The sequence below is a fragment of the Mycteria americana genome, chromosome 3, assembly GCF_035582795.1.
Source record: "Mycteria americana isolate JAX WOST 10 ecotype Jacksonville Zoo and Gardens chromosome 3, USCA_MyAme_1.0, whole genome shotgun sequence".
NCBI classification, from domain to species: domain Eukaryota; kingdom Metazoa; phylum Chordata; class Aves; order Ciconiiformes; family Ciconiidae; genus Mycteria; species Mycteria americana.
The window spans coordinates 66,557,979-66,575,562 of record NC_134367.1 but is presented as its reverse complement, the minus strand read 5'-3'; the positions used below and the strand labels follow the sequence as shown (position 1 = coordinate 66,575,562).

Here is a 17,584-nt window from a genome sequence, read left to right as displayed (position 1 = left end):
TGCCTTTCCCTTGGCGGCTGTGGAGCTCTCCGGTCAGAAGTAGCAGGGGTAGGTAACGGGTCTGGTGAACAAGGAGGACCCACTCCTCTGTCATACAGCTTCATCCCCACGACAGGCGTTCCCGGGGGGGTTATTGATCCAAGGTAAATGAGGACCCTGCCGCCACGTTTAGTTTGATGCAGCTCTCTGTCTTATCCGACCTTGATTCCAGTCTTGAGTAGTTGGCTCGTGCCAACTTAATTGTCAAGGCAGGCAACATTAGCAGGGTGTGCCTACCTAGCCTTAGTAATTAATAAGTTCAGTCCCCCCCAAAGTCTATTTCCTAGTGCTGTCTCTATTGTAGAGGAACTCAAACAATTGCATTTCTGGTCATCATCGCTTGTCTCTTCAGTGCTCCCTGTTGTTGATGGCTTTGTGAACTTGAATGCTTGGCACATCTTTCCTAGTTATGGCTGGTAGCTCGAGGCGTTTTTCCCCACATGACAGTAGTTTGTTGCCTAAAGAGACAAACTTATCTACTATCTCTACAATTTGTCTGTCAACTTGCATTTCTTCTACTTGCAATGAGATTTTAGTTTTTACCTAAGAAACATGTTGTTCATAACTGTATGTTTTCTGATGAAAACTCTCAGATGTTGCTTACGCACCAGCTGTGAAGGGTGGTATAATCTGCATCACCCAGAGTGACAACGTTGGCCAAAAGCTTTACTGGTGTTTGCAATGGTATGTCTCAATATACAGCTATGGCATGGCTTAACAGGTGTGCAGCTAGGGTGCCTTCCTACCTCTGTCTAGACCTTTTATGATACCAAAAAACTGATTCTCCAGTTGCACCCTGATCCTCCTTGAATTAGACTCAAGGGGCTATTAGATATAACAGTGCCTCATCAAGACTTTCGTGGGACACTGCAGTTGTGAGACTCAATGGCCACTTTGAGTCCAAAAAGGGGTGCTGTCAAAGGGAGATTGCATTTGCAATGACTCTCAGGTGAAGGACAGGGACCAAATGTCCACTGAAGGTCATTCTGCAGTGAAAGTAATCCCTTGCAGCAGGACACAGCTTGGGTCTGAGGAGCTGGATCAGTTCTGATAAGCTACGAACAGTTTTGTTGCAAGAGATCTGTACCAGAGACTATCACTGATACACTGACAGTTCACTTACGGGAATAAACAATCGAAGGGTGTTTACATGTAAGCTGTAAGTCTCACAGGAAAAAAGGCATGAGTGAGAAGAAAGAAAACTCTGTAACATTGGAGATACATTAAACAAAAAGGTGGTGGTACAAGACTTAAGGGAAAGGTAGAGAAGCAGAAACAGTTGTTTACCATCTTTTTGATTCTTTGATACAAAAGGCTTCTGATATCTAGCTTGGCATGCATTACAGGGAAACAAGAGCTAGCAAAATTCACACAGGCTGTAAGCCAGTCACAAATTCTCAGCCACAGGGCTGCCCAAGTAGAATCCTCATTCACACACGTGTATATATATATATATGGGGGGGGAGGGGCTACAAAAACTGGAAAAAGCAAGATTTACAGACAGATTTGTGTAGATATTTGGGAGATTTGTATGAGATAAATACTGTTTCTGCAGGGTAGCTTCAGAAATGTTTGTGTTCATTCAGCTCATTTCTCACACGCTATATAACCAAGTAAACGTACCCACCTTGCAGTTTGTATATAGAGGTGTGGTTTGTTTTTTCCCCTGTGATTAATGGTGTTCTGTGTGTGCAGAATAAAGCAAAGAGGTTTGACAGTTAGGATGGAAGGTGACTAGGTATCCTTTGTTTCTAATAAAGCAGTTGAAATAGAATGTCTTATGGGCTGTTTTTAAATAAAGGGAAAATCTTTCCATCACTAATATAAGCATTTTTAAAAATAAAATTACTTTTATATTCAGAAAGCAGTTGGATTCCACAGTCAACCCTGCTTCAGTTTAGTCTCTCAGTATGAAGGATCAAGTACATTAACTTAGTTACTCTTACAAAAACGGTGTGTGCTTTCCCTGGGACACCCCAGAAAAAACCTACACTCAATTTTAGCATGCAGGCAATGTTTTGCTCCAAGTACATTTGTTATCACTGCACGCTACATGACATTAGAATTATTATTAAAATGTCTCTATTGCTTCTATATCTGATTTAGCAGAGCCTAGAAGGGCAGATAATTGGGAAAGCATCAGACTTTATTGTATGTTTTCATAGTGAAAGTAATTTTATATTGAATAATTAATTTCTTATGAAAGATAATAGTAAGGTAAGAGCAAAGAATCAAAGGTAGTGTGGTCTTGATTTGATACTACAAATCCTACTGCAGATAACACTGCTGCCTGGAATCCAATAAAGCTATCATACATTCACCAGGAAGAAAAAGTGTGTTTTGGATTATCTCCATTTAGCTGAGCTTTTGCATAATTTTGTGTTGTGGTAATGATTCACAGTTTGGAAGATGCTTTTTTCTTTCTTTATAAGGCTTTTTTCTGACAACACCAATAAGCATTAGAGTGGTAGCGTTTCTATATACTTGTTGACTGAAGTGCTCCAAGGGTAACGGTGTTTTAATAGGAACAATGTTATTGTTCAAGAAGAAAATTAAAAAGTTAATTGAATCTGATTTTATTTACATGTATATCTCCTTACAAACTAGAGGCCCACCTTTGAAGATGCTTTGAAGAAGAACTTCAAAGAAGTTAGTCTATACTTCGTGTTGAGATATGCATGCAAATAAAATCAGATTCTTCTTTTTGAAAACTCTATTCAGTTAACATGAGATGGCAAGTTGGTTCTAAAGGCTTCCAAGACAGTGATGAAAGCATCTTGTTCTTTAGCTTCTATAATAAATCTCAGCTGTATTTCACAGGGTGGCACCTTGTACACATGGAAGCATGACAGTGCTGTAGCATCACCTTCCGAAAAAGAGTGTAATGTGGGAGATACCTGTTCATATGAAGTAAAGTACTTATTTCTGTTTTATGACTAGCAGCATAACAAGGTGTGTGTATATTTATCATCCAGCTAAATGTGCAGAACAATGCAGTGAAGTTGAAATGATATATAAAGAAAATTAATTAACATGATTAATATGGATGTAGAATCGTGTGGGTTAGGCACATGTGTGTTCTGCTTTACAGAATGATGACAGATATGCCCTCAAGAAATGCCACTGAAAACGTGTCAACACATATACTTACATTGTATCTTTCTCTCTCTATATATATATATATACACACACACATTACAGTTTGGCTATCTAAGTGAATGAATATAAGCATATATAAATATTTAGATTTCTATGTTATTACTGATCAGTTTCTGCATCTCTAACATGAACAATCCATTGAAGTCAGCACTATTACACACGGAGGCAAGTAGTTTAAAACCTCCACCAGTATTATGAGTGTATCCAGTGTCAGCTCACTGCAAAAAATCAGTTCTTGGTTAGCTACCAAAACATTAAATACGCAACCTGCTTAAAAACTAAACAAATCTTTTGCCAGAATGTGGATGTTGAATAAACCACCTCCTTGGGCCAGCAGTATGGTGATTCGGGCACCCACAATGTGGTAACGAGGGAAGGAAGGAGGGAGAACAGAGGGACTTGCCGAGTCACTCGGAAACCTGAATCTTTTCGGTTACACATAAGCCTGCCTCTGAAGTCAGATGGCTGCTCAAAGCTTTTCCTTTCAGTTTGCCCCAGTTTCCTACTGTACACCAACCTCTTTAGCTCCTTGCTAATGTCCTCCTGGGACTTTCTTGGTCAGTTTTGTTCCAGCCTTCCTCACTTCTGGAGGTGCCTACTGTAGTCATGCCCTGCTTTCTTCTCTTTGTCTATCTTCAGTTCTCCCCTCCAGCCCTGCTTTGGCCTCTTGCTCTTACAGGCCCTCAAAGACTGAGATGATCTCCCTAGGACCTAGGACATCCCTAGGAATGAAAGCTGATTCTTCCTATCATGGAAGCTTTGATGAATTCCACCAACTATAAAGACAGCTCTGCTGGTCAGAGCAAAGGTCCTTATAGCCCAGTGTCCGTACTCCAAAGCAGCCAATTGCAGATGCCTGTAAAAAACTGTAAGAAGCTGGCAAACATGTGATGCTGCCTCTAAGTACTTTCCAGTCTGCAACAGGTTTGTGGTTCAGATGCAGTTTCTATGCATGTAGCAATGTTACGCGGCAGTAGCCCCAAGAACTAGGCCTCTAGGGCCTAAATGGCCCTGACCAGTCTGACCTGGGACACCCCCCCCCCCACTGCCCATGGGCCCAGGAGCCCCATTTCAGCTCAGCCCAGGGCCTTCAATCCCTGCCTGAGCTATGCTGACAGGGTCTCTAGCTCTCTCTCCAGTTCCTGGATGGACCCCTGGGATATACACTGTGGTCTTGCCTACAGGAAAAAAACCCACCTGATTTCTTTATATGCCTGGAAAGTTATGTTGAAATAATATTATTAACATGTCTACTAGTTAGTCTGGATTTCATATTCACAGAATCATGGAAGTAATTGTGGTTCGAAAGCACCTCTTGAGGTCATAGCATCATAGGATACTTCAGGTTGGAAGGGACATCATGAGGTCTCCAAGCCAAAGCAGGGTCAACTGTGTGCTCAGACCAGGTTGCCCAGGGCTTTATGCAGCCTGTCTTGAAAACCTTCAAGGATGAAGACTGCCCAAATGTCCTGTAGCACAACCTCCTGCTCAGAGCAGGGGTACTGCCACATGGGGTCAGCTGTGGCTTTGTCTGGCCAGGCCTTGAAACCTTCAAGAACAGAGATTCCACCACCCCTGCAGATAACTTGTTCCAGTACTGCATTACAGTCTTAGTGAAGAAGTTGTTCCTTATACAATTTTTAGTTATATAAAAACATGCTAATATTCTATATGTGTTCAATAGATATAGAAGCTATTGTACAGTTACATTTGCCGCCTTCTAAATATTCAGTTTAAATATTTGTAACATGCATTAAGATGCTCCAAGGAAAAAGCACTTTGGAACTGTACATTAGCTGTTTTAATAACCCTGACACTCCAGATGGAAAAGGGAAAAGTCTATCATTGACTCTGCCAGCACACACCCAGTATTTCAGGGAGAGTCCCAGACCTAATACAATTTTTCAGACTCTGTCAGGGATGTAAAACTGAGATTAGCAGGAAATGCATTGGTGGTTCACTAGTGCATTCTCCTTTAGAATTATTTCAAAACATTTTCCATGTTTTTAGATGCTGGCACGTTGTAAAAAGAGTGGGGTTTTCTGAAGGATAAGGCTGTGAGTCACTTAAAGGAACTGTTGTGGAGGGAAAGCAGGGAGGGAGAAGACTTCTTGCGGAGGATGATTGCTAGACTCCATCTCTCACCATTGTCTTGCTTGGACAGTACTTGTTCACATGTTAAAATATATTATAATCAAATTATTCCATCTGCCAAACTGTTTTACTGATTTTATCATATATAACTTTCTCACAGGTCTCAAATGACCCATTGATATTGAACTGACTTGAGAAAAAGCTTAGGTAATGGCACCACTCCTTCAAATGCTTGCATGCATATTCAGTATTAGACAACGATTAATTTCATATGTGGTTTTAAAATACATCAAAATAAACCTTGGGCAAATCCTTCATCCTTGGGCAGCCTGCTGAATTATTTTTGCAAGTACTCCTTGAGCTACTCATTGTCAATGTAACGATGTTTACAATCATTCTAACATTAGTAACATGATATTTATAGAATCCCATCAAGGTCAGCAAAACCAAACCCTTGTGAACCAAAGTGGGAAGTAAATTCTAGAAACCAGACCAGATCAGAAAACACATGACAAAAGACTTTTCTTCTGCACAACTGGGGACATATTAGTGCAGAGAATGGTTTCTGATCTATATTATGGAAATAATATGTGGAAAGGATTGGCGCATTTTATTCAACTTTAAATTCATAACACCTGTTCTTGGCAGGCACCTGCTCTTTTCCCCTTTTAAATATTTAAATATTGAATAATATTTATTATTAATTTAGTACAACAAGATAGAACATGCAGCTCATATCACAAAGAACCAAGGTGCATCTTTTGTTTTCTGCAGCCTGCTTTTTAAACTGTTCAGTAATTTATCACAAGAGGAACATAATAGAGTAAGACCTTGCAGAAAAAACAATCTTAAGGTAGCAATTGAAATAAAATACTTGCTCAGTTGTTTTAGTAGTTTGGCTAAGCGCCTACGAAAATTGTTTTATTTTCTTTGCCAGTGTTTACACTTAATGTCAGGAGGAGAAACTACTATTCACATTCCCTCTATGAAATGCCACTGAAGAGTATTGCTAGTACAGAGTAACCCAGGGGTGCCAGGGAAGGTCCAGTAAATACAGTTTAACTTTTCAAAGCAATTTCAGCCTCCCCTCTAGTATGCACAAACATGGGCTTGTGGACATAATCACCTGCACACACCTCGAATCTTCAGTCATGGCCAAGAATCCCAATGGCGTAAAACTCTGTACAAACTCAGGGACCAAATAAAGGCAATTCCTACCACAAAGGTCATACAACAGACGGATACAAGACAAAAGAGGAAAAAGAAAAAAGGAAACGATTAGACAACCTGGATCTACATGATCGACCAAGGTTTAAGCACAGCAGCAACCTAATTTTTGTCAAAGGTTCTGTTGGCATCATGGGCAAGGATGAATTTATAGCTTACAGGAAAGAATTTGTAGGTGAATTTTGTTGATGAATCCTTTGGCTTAAAAGAAAACCAGGCAAAGTTATAATTTTCTTCTTGAGCCACACAATATAAAACTAAGTTGAATACACTTTTTTTTTTTCAAATGGTAAACTCCAAATGCAAAATTATAGGCCTCATTTGGAAACTTTGATTCAACTCAAGAAAATCCAGTAATTTTTCTAAGTGAGAAGATTTGTGAAGATTATGCCTGCAAAGAACTGTGAAGGCAAGCAGGTAGACTTCCTTTATTGAATGTGCTAAGAGCATGAAATATAGCTTTCATAGTTACAGCTATAGAAATAGTTATATTATAGAAATATATTATAGAAATATAGAGTTATATTCTAGAAACATAACTCAGATGATTGTTACCTTAATATCAAAGTAGGACAGTGAGTTATTTGCAGGCTGCAATTTTTCCTGGTCAGATTTGTAGTTGGCCTCAAGTCACTTCTTCGTGTTGCTTGGGAAATTTAATTCCCTTCCCTGTCTATAGCTCAGTGGCTCAGTATAAATACAACTGCTATAATGTTTTAAAAGCATCAAGTGACTATTTTTTCCCCAGCTAGAAGATACATTGCTGAGAAGTTCCACTGAGTACATGTCTGTTCTCCCAAACAGACATCGTAAAGCACGTTTGTAATTTCAGACTCTGTTTTGTTAGACATATACAAATGCAGAACTAAAACCAAACAAAAATCCATTCCCTAAAGAGAATAAATGTACACAGAAATATTTGTACAGAAAACTATTTCTAAGCAATGCATAGGCTAAAGAGTATACTAGAGATTTCTTTTTAATATGATTTTGCACCAGTAACTCCAATTAGCAAAGGAGAAGTTAAACATTCAAAGCATTTTCCTTTGCATTGGAAACACTAAAAAGAAATAGCAGCAAGAGGTCTCAGGTCCAAACAGGACACCTGTGACTGTGTGCACTGTGTTCCTCTATAATAAAGATGGCCTCTGTAGCAAAATGTTTAAGGCTTAAATACATGATGGGTATGCGAGTAGCACTGTTTCACTTAAGGCAATTGTATATAGCCTAATAGTTGATTATAGATGGTACAGTGGATATTAGTGAGAAGAATTCTATTTTAAGGTTTTCTTAAATTAGTCTTAATAGAATAACAGGTTTAAATGAAACCTGCTTATCAAAGTATATTAAAAAAACAATTATAGGGAAAGTGTAGTAAAAAGTTATAGGCTTCAGTGGAAAATAACTGGCTATATGCATTTACAAGTTTTGGTTGTGGATCACAATAATTGCATTAGTATTCAAAACTGTGGTTATAACTGTCATGAAATAGAAAGCATAGAAAAATCAACACATTAAAGAACAAAGGGGCATCGCTGTGAAGTTGGTGGGTTTTCTTCTGAGTATGTACAACCAGGGATTAAATTTGCAAACTTTTCTGAAAGAGGCTGTAAGGGAGGCTCCTGAAAGGAGGCTCAAATATAGTCAGCATTTTTTTTTCTTCTGAAGAAGCTATTCCTTGGGCTGAAATTCTTTACACTTTCTTTTAACCCGCTTTTAAGAAAAACGAACCAGAATTTTTTTAGCTGTATTTCACTGTATTTAAAAGTTGATTCCTATGTTGTTAAGCAAAGTGTTTACATGTTTTTTTCTTGAACTAACTAAAAAATGATTTTGCTAGAAATGCTTAAAACTCAGCATGTTCATAGTCCTCTGAGGAATGCGTACTCTGCCAAGTCTGAAAACACTTGGAACAGAAAGAAGGTCTGAGTAAATCTTGCAAGCTGTGCTACAGTTTTTTTTACTGATTTATGAACAACACACTGATGCTTAGCTTGTACAGTTTGTCTGATCTATGCAATGAAATAAACACAGCTGCATTTATTACAGTGATTGCATAATCACATATTTGGTACCCACAAACTTTTGGGAATATTCAGAGAGCAGTATGTGCTAAAAATCCTGATTTCCTTTACTTTCTTTAATACCACTCTCAATTTATTTTAAATTTAATATAAGGTTTTGTTTGTAGAAATTTTAACAGTAAAGTTTCTGCAACACCAGTAATTCAGATCATTTATACCGGTTGTAAAGTAGTGATACTACCATGGCACAGGTCATAGAAAATACAAACGTGCCAGCCGTCACAGGTATCACTTTGTATGGCTATCTAGAAATACCCCACAATTATGCTACCACAAAAATTAGGTTTCCTAATTTGGAGGTGTATAGATCCTCAGCTGTTACTCCATTTACTGTAAAGTTTGCTACTCAGTGTAATTTCTAGACAGCCATAAAATAGCTTTTCTCTTACTGTCAATCTTCCAAATTACTATTTTTGAATTTGAAAATATTTTATTAGACTTTATTTATTAGCAAAATTCCAGTCTCTGAGACTGACTGGGTGTTCAAACAGAAACACTGAGCTTTGCAGCATGAATGCACTGAATCTCATCCCAACCAACCATCAGGTAGATGAAATTGTGCAGAGGAACATAAACACGGCAGCCAGAGACCTTTAATGGTCTACCACAGTGGTAGATTCTTCCCAAATGAATATTTTTAGAAGTCAGCTTAAAGGCAAAAGAATTTTTTTCTGGCATCCTGTAAACATCCAAAACATGGATAGTACAGTAAATATATTTAGGAACTATTTTGTCTTTTTTTTTAAATCTGAAAATGTCAAGAGGTATCCAAAACCTTTAAAAAACCAGAGATGTGAGTTTAGACAGTGGTGGAGTCTGTCGCAGGTTGCTGCACACAGCCCCACTATAATTTCACCGGCGACTGGTGCATCCATGGTGTAGATCACAGTGACAAACCATGCTCACTTGCGAGGAAGAGAATGGGGACATCTGCATTGGTTGATAGATGGTTTATCACGCCCTGCATTTTATCAGTGACCAAAGCTTGTCTGTCATTTATGAGGCAGGAGCTGCTGCAAGGTATCAAAAATCATTTGTGACTGACTGGCGTACCATCCGCCTGTGTTCATCAACTGAAACAAAACAGAGTGGCGTATTTTTAAAAAGTGTTATATACATAGTTTAAGCAAGTACTTTGCTGTAGCTGTAGTGCCTGATGGTGGGAAGCTAATACCTAAGGAGAAGCTGAGTTCTGCTGCTGTGACCAGCTCAGCCTGCATGTTCGGGGAGCAATTTAGGAGGCTCCCATCCGTTGGATGTATTGTTTGCTCTGGGTCCTGAGGCATTCATTTGAGAACATAATCAGCCTTGTTAAAAGAATACAATTTCAAGTCTTGTTTGGCTGAGTCGTTTTTGAAACTGTTTTCGGGTTTTTTTGTTACAATATTTAGTTAATGAATAAAAATGTAAACTGTGTAATTACTTCAAAGGAGACCACATATAACACAATTAGAGAAGACATAAATGTGGTCAGTGTCTTAGATAAATAAAAATTTCATATGGAATTTACAAAAGCTTTCAACACAAACTGTTCTCGTTAAAGCTAGGGACAGCAACAAAAGACTTTGCTCAGCATTTATGAAATCTCCATATGTTGAGTCTGATTTTCAGCAGATAATTCCTCCAGCCTTTGTTTTTCCAGATGAAGGTTTTCTTTCACAAATAATGACACCCATATTCCTGCCCTGCAGTCACTTGCTGTATGCATACCTGTAGCTATGTAACTCAAGTAATAATTAATAATTATACATGACTTAGATTAGATTTATATTAGATATAAGGAAGCAGTTTTTTACAATAAGGGTGGTGAGATGCTGGAACACGTTGCCCAGGGAAGTTGTGGATGCCTCATCCCTGGAAGTGTTCAAGGTTAGGTTGGACAGGGCTTTGAGTGACTTGATCTAGTTGAAGCTGTCCCTGCCCAAGGCAGGGGGGTTGGACTAGGTGATCTTTAATGGTCCCTTCTGACCCAAGCCATTCTGTGATTCTGTGATTCCATGATATTTAGATGACTTAAGTTCTTGTGAAGCGGAAATCTAAACACTTTATCAATTAGAAAAAGAATATATCAGAAGTTTTTTCTGCCACAGAGGAAGTGGAAGTGAGGAATGCACTTTGTTAAAAGACAGAAACGCCTCAACCAAATGAAGAAAATTGATATGGCACCTCCAGGAGCAGTATTACTGATCTATTCAGATAATCTCCTAGCAACTTGGTTTCTCTATGGGGAGATACACTGTGGGGTTGTTTCCATTTTCCGCCTTTAGAATTGGAGTCCTAAAGGCGGGTTGTCTCTCAGTCCCACACTGCCATAGTGACTGGCAGTCTTCTCTTCGCTCTGTAGTCCATTGAAAAGCCTCTGATGATCACTATGTGCTTTGAACTCTGAGGGGGTTGTAATGCTATAGTCATGTTTTCATAGGCTCTATGATCTCTTGCATGTTTTTCTATTCACAGCCTAGATTTTCCCCCACTGTTCTGCTCCCCTGAGAATGGTACAACATATCGCTGTGTCTTGAAGTGTGGAGAGTACATTTTCCTGCAATTTCTTAACAGCACGTCAGCAGCCTCATTTTATGCAGCAGGGCTGCAGTAGTTCTACACTGAGGACTGCAGATGCTTGCAAAGCAAGCTACAGACCATGCGTCTGTGAGCAGGCTTGGAAGGAAGGAAGTAAGGGTGGAAGAGAGCTCCTCTTTTAGTGGCAAAGAGCTGTTATGCCTGGTTGGTGTGTTGTTGAATCATATCCTAAGGCCATCACAACTACCGCTTCCTCCACAGTGTCATTCCTACTGCAGTTAGCTTTGATTGTTCCATTGCACCATTGCTAGCATGGCTTTTATCCAAAGACAACTGTGTAAAGATAGAAAAATGAGAAAGGGTTTGAGAGACTTTAAGCTGGCAGAACATAGTGTGCTGACTCTTGCACTTGTGTAGCTATGCAGAGCTCTGTAGCTCTGAAAAGCTCAGGGACCAGCTAGCAGAACAACCCAAGATCTAAACCACAAGCTGGACAGACTCAAATAATACATTTTAGCTTAATGTTCGACTGAGAAAAGAGAGCAGGGACAGAAAAAACACTGGGACTGGTGCAACAAACCACTAACCTTTAAGATGGTGCTCAAGAAAATATTAAACTCATCTACTATGAAAGTGTGGATACATCTGCTAAGTACTTTGAATAACTGGGATGAAGGTGATAGAGTTGCACTGCTGCCTTTGTTTAATGGTGAAGACAACGTGGTGAAGAAAATCAGCAAAAATATTACGGAACTAAGTAGAAAAGGGAGCTCAGCTCCAGGCTTCAAACAAGGGCATGACCCAGGGATAAGCCAGACAAGGAGAGCTTGGGGCTGACAGAAGTTTGAAATTATGAATGTCCAGGGAAATAGGACTTTGTAAGCAACCTGTGTCAGAGAAACATCTGTCATCATCAGAGAAGTTCTGCTATTAGTTTTAAAAGAATATCCACAGGATTCCATTTCTGGACAAGGAAGGAGTCTTTTGGGCCATGCTGGGTTAGAATTCCAGTACACAAAAATACCAGTTCCTGGCATTGGTAAGCTGGAAGAAAAGTGATGATTAGAAGTTCTGCTGCATCGTCAGGCAAAGGTGATCTTCAGTCTAACATAGTGGTGTATAAATATAAGAAACCCAGCAAAACAGCTATATTTTTTTCTGTGGTAATTAATTTGATAATTTGTTAATTTTTATATAAAGCACAAAAAGTATGCAGTCATGAGCGACAGACCAGAAAAGAAATGGGTAAAATTCTGGTACCATTTAACTTTGTCAGGAGTCAGATCTACTCCCATTTTCTGCCTATCTTATGCAGGTTTATTTGAAAAAGGTTTTCCATTGAAGACAGAAATTAAATGTACGATGATTAAAAGAGCCCAGTGCCCCAACAAGACTGAGAGCGTCCACATACTTTTGGTTAACCAGGAAAGAATAAAACATCCTTCTCTTGCAGAATTGCCTCTATTTTAAACCTACACCAAACTTCTACAGCTCAACAGCCAAAGTAACTAAAAAATACAGAAGCTGACTATGTGCCCAGAACACTGAGCTTGCTTTCTAAATTACAAACCAGAGCTCATTAGCGCTGCTCTGGGAGCAACCAAGAAATGCCCTCCTCCACTCCCCAGAGCTGTACGGTTGTTTATTCCTATGTATCAGCTTGGTTGGGTTTTCCTAGCCTACACAGGCATACAGCTTGAATCTGTGGGCTAAGCTACAATGGATGAGCCTGGTGATCCCAGCTGACCACATCTAAACTACCCTCTTGGCACGTAACTACAATTTCAGGAAGAGCTGTCTGATGTTTCATGGTTGGCCACGTGGCTCTTGTACTACTGCTTGCCGTTTAGCTTCTGAGAGCCCAAACGGATTGCAGAAGCAAGCCGAGGGAAGAGCTGCATTCATTCCACAATAGGTGATGAGTAACTCCCACAAGACTTGTCTTCTGTTTCTTGAAATAGACTTGAAAGTTATTAGGTCCTTAATTTGGTAACTTAACTTGAGGCTTAAAATGCTGAAGGAAGCAAGCTACAATTCAGACGTAATGAACTTTCCAGTGAACTTTGAACTTTCATTAAAAATGAAATCAATATTGACTTGAAATATTTAGTAAAATCTCTACTGTCCTTTTGTCTGCCTTCCTCCTTTGCATCTCAGTTTTCTAGGCTCTGTTCCTCTTCTCAGAGGATCTCCCACTCCTGACTGAGGGTATTTGCAGGTGTGAGACCCAGAACTCTGGGTCACAGCTCTGCCAGGCTTAGCTGCACAAGTGAAAGCCACTGCTGCCCACTGAGCTCACAGACCTTCTTTCCCAGTGGATGCAGCTAAATGGAAAGCAGCCCCTCGTTCCCACCACTTACACACCATGATTGCCACAAACTGCGTTGACGTGAATGTGCGGGGCTGTGAGCCACAGGGGTGGCTCACCCAAGGGCAGCGGCCTGATGGAGAGCAGGGAGAAGCACAGGGCCAGCCACTGCTGCTGCCCTGCCAGGCATTGCCCCCCGGCCAGCGGTGCCCGCCTGGGTATAAAAAAGGGGCAGGAGCATCCTCACGGTGCTGCCAGAAAAGGAAACATTTTCCAGCCATAACCGCTTGAAGAAGAAAATATGCATGGGTAGCTAGGGGTGTGTGTGTCCCTAAGAAAGCCAGTATTACCACTGAACTTACTTAGAAACTTTAAATGCTTCCTTTCCAGCACTTTAAATCTCCAACTTTAAATATTCCATACTTTAAATCTCCAACTGTGTAAGTATTTAAGCTCCGTTTCCCTTTCTATGTCCCCTCCTTTTGCATGGGAAGAAACAAGCTCTGAGACCATCCTTCACTGGTTTCAGTTAACCAACGTTCACATTTGTCACTCAATATTTACATTTTTTCCACACCTGGTTTTTTCTGAGTATTCCATATAGTAACAGCATATCCCAGAAAAATAGACCCAAGTAAATTAATGAGAAAAAAGTACCATTCTGGAATAAATACACAGACTTTGAATGTTTCAAGAACGTCAGTGCATTTAAAACTCAGCTCTATTTCTCAACTTGGTTTAACTTTCAGTCCTAAAAAGACCTTGGTTTTTATGAGATATTATAGCCACCAGAAATATTCAGGCTGTCACAGCAGTTCATTTTACAGTCTGCAAACATAGGAACCAGCGAAATAAGTAAAGTAGGCTTCACTGGCAGTGAAATTCCACTCACTCACAGCAGCTGAGGCTCTTTACTGCATTTAGGAGTTGCCTAAAGTTTTGATTTCTTGTTATTATTCTCCCTGCACTCAAATCGGCTTTAAATACTTTTCCTGCTTAGAGATAAGAACATGCAAAAAATTTGCAATATCAGGATTTGATCTGAATTTTCTCTTGCAAGAAAGGGTATTAGACTGATACATTTATCATTTTTAAACTACCTATTACTTAAACTTCAACATAAAAATGAGTAATTCCCAATCCAAGCCTATGGTAAGCCCCAGCAGATATGTTGCTGTGGGTTCTTTCCAGCTGACACCTGAACTGAGCTCTTTGCTTATTTTCTTCCTACTGTGTTTTATATTTAAGTCCACCTCACACTTGGTTTCCCCATGATATTCCTATAGTTTAAACAAAACATAAAGATTCACTCCTCAATTCAAACATGCCAGTGAACAGGCTATAGTTTTTATCAAACAACTATCCCAAACAAACATGTCAAACAACTAATGAAGACATTATGTCCCAAAATAAAACCAGAAGAATTCAGTATGAGAGACTGACTGCTTTCCATCCTCTGTTAATCAATCCTGACAGCTTCCCCATCGCAAGACTATTGCTTAGGGTTCCTTATGTGCTTAAAACCCTGATTAAACACCATTTAGCCTGTTTGCACCATGTTCTTCTCATCAGTTTCTACAAATATTGCACGTATGCACTCAGTAGTACTGTATGTAACAGAAAATCAGTGGAAGCATTCCAAGTTGCAAAGTTATCCTTTGGTAACCTGTTTGGACTGAGGTCTGAAGAAAGGTGGGCTTGTTCTTTATTTTTTTAAACACTAGATTGCATTGCCTTTTTTTTTCCCCAAGGAAAACTTGACGATGAAAGCCTTTTCTAGCTTAATGTATGAGAAGAATTAGTGACTTGTGATTTTTGTGTACAAGTGTCATCCCTAAATGTGTTTCCTGTTGATCTTAACTCTTGTGTGTGCCACTGAGTCTTTGGTTTGTATTCCACTGTCTGCGGCCTTGCCCTCAAACTCCTCCATGCACCAAGGAGCTTCTGATATACTACTGGTGGAATTGTTTCCTTCAGGTTTCCCTTAAGTAACCAAGGCTAAAACTACATATGAGAATTACTATGATGCAGAATACTTTGTTATAAATTATGCTGCCTCAAGATGCTAATGGAAGGGCACTGTGGGCCAGTTCCTGGATCCTTCCTTCTCCAGCTGGTTCTCTTTCTTTCATCACATAGATTCATCAGCTGCAGCTGCAGCAGGAGCTGGAACAGGCTATGGGGCAGGAAGGGACCATACAACCACTTTTCCCCAGGGCCCTTTTCCACAAGAAGAGCAGGATTGGGTTCCTCTCTTTATCATATAGCAGGAGCCCAGAGCCAGTAGGCCACTGTCCAATTAAAATTAAATAGCAGCTGTTGACAGTTGCTAGTCGGCTAAATTGGTTCTGTGGGGAATAGCCCATTAGAGCAGTCATCTTGATGAAGAGCCGATTGTGCCTAACAAGGACAAAGCACAGGGGCTCCCAAGGCTTGAACCTGCCTTCAATCCGTACCAGAATTACATGCTGGGGCAACGTTTGGCGCTGTGACACTCGATGTCATGCTGCCTAGTTCAGACTTTGCTTTTCCCACCTTGCTGTCAACCTTACTAAAAATTAACCACGAAATGACAATTACAGCTCCGCTCGCTCCGCAACTCGTGTTTCCCAGGCAGGCTGTTCTTCTTCCCCTGCCTTTGAGCAGCATCTCCGGCCTGACCTGCGGCAAGGCAGGGGAAGAGGCCGGGGCAAGACGCCAGCAGCGACCTTCCCCGTCTCCTCCTTGGCCCCTTTTGCCGGACAGGAGGAGGCTGTTGCGGCGGGGGCTGGCGTTCCCGGGGGGGGAGCCCGCTGGCCCGGGCGCAGATCGCCGCGGGGCTGGGCCGGGCCGGCAGCGGCTACCTTGGCTGTTAGCTGGCCGGGAAGGGCGAGGCTCTGGCACAGGCTCTAGTTCGGAGAGCCACAGGTAGGCGGCGGCCTCTTTTTCTTTTCCCAGGTTCGTGGAGGCTTGGGGTTTTTTTCCTTCCCCTCTCTCTCCTCCTCTCTTTCCAGCTCTCGCTTTCCGGGTTGGGAGTTTGGTGCCTTCAGAAAAGTGCCTGCAACGGCGCGGGGTTCCCCAGGTGGGGCTGCTCCGGGCTTTTCTCTCTCCTCCCCCCCCCCCCGGCTGATTTTCCTCCTTTGTGGCCGCATCCAGGGCGCTTCAGCCCCCCTCCCACGCTTCCTCCTTCTCCCCCCCGCCCCTCAATCTCCACTTCGGGGAGAGAAAGCCGGGCTCTTTCCTGTCTGCCGGCCGCAGGGCAGCGCCGCGCCGCCGCGGGCTCTCCCCGCGCCCGCCGTGCGGCGGTGCTGCGGCGGCGGCCGCCCCGCTCCGCTCCGCTCCCCTCCCCTCCCCTCCCCTCCCTCCTCCCGGGGCCGCTCCCTCCTCCGGGGGCCGCTCCCGCACATGGGCGCCGCGCGGGGCTCCCCCTCCGCCGAGGCGGCGGCAGCGGCGGCGGCTCCCCGCCGGCCCCGGAGCGCCTAGCCCGCCCGCCCCGATTCATTTGTTATTGTTGTTGTTCTCCCTCCCTCCCTCTCTCTCCGCTTTCCGAACTTTTGTCACCGCGGCCGCCGCGCGGATGAAGACTTTTCGCGCCGGGGACGCCTAGCTTCTCCCCCCCGCCACCGTGCCCTGCGCTGTCCTCCTGCCCCCGGCCGCGATGCCGTTCCCCCTGCGGACCCTGGAGCCGCTGAAGCTGTGCAGGTTGGAGGAGGCCGGCGGCGACGGCGCGGAGCGGGGCGGCCCGGCGCCGGGGGACCACGCCGGGGCGGCGGAGGGGGGCGGCGGGCGCCGCCGCGGCGCGGTGCCGCTCTTCGGGGCGCTGGAGCAGGTCAGCTCGTACGCGCTGGTGTCGCTGCTGATGCAGCTCTCCGACCTCTCCCGCTGCGCCGGCGACATCTTCGGCGGGATCCTCAGCGAGGCGGACTCCCTCTGCCACCGCAACGCCCGGCTCCAGCGCCGCCTCGGCGCCCTGGAAGCGCTCCTCGCCCGCCTCGACCACCGCAAAGTCAAGATCCGTGAGTGCCGCCCTTCCCCGCCGCTGCGAGCCCGGGACGGTGGCGGGTGGCGGGGCGGCTGGGGGGGGACCGGTGGCGGGGCGGTTTGCGCGGCAGGGTTTGCTGTATTTATTTGTTTGTTTGAAAAAGAAAAGAAAGAGGGAAACTTAAGCCCCCCC

At 42.7% G+C, this 17,584-nt stretch overlaps 1 protein-coding gene across 2 annotated transcripts in view; it reads left to right on the top strand.

The window, feature by feature from the left end:
- The first annotated feature begins 16,797 nt into the window (after positions 1–16,797).
- Positions 16,798–17,584, top strand: part of NHSL1 (NHS like 1) — a 189,103-nt gene continuing 188,316 nt past the window's right edge. For both annotated transcript variants that reach the window (XM_075498828.1, XM_075498827.1), the window contains exon 1: positions 16,798–17,426. In XM_075498828.1, coding sequence (XP_075354943.1) covers positions 17,069–17,426 — 358 coding nt within the window. In that variant the 5' untranslated portion in view covers positions 16,798–17,068. The remainder of the gene's footprint in view (positions 17,427–17,584) is intronic.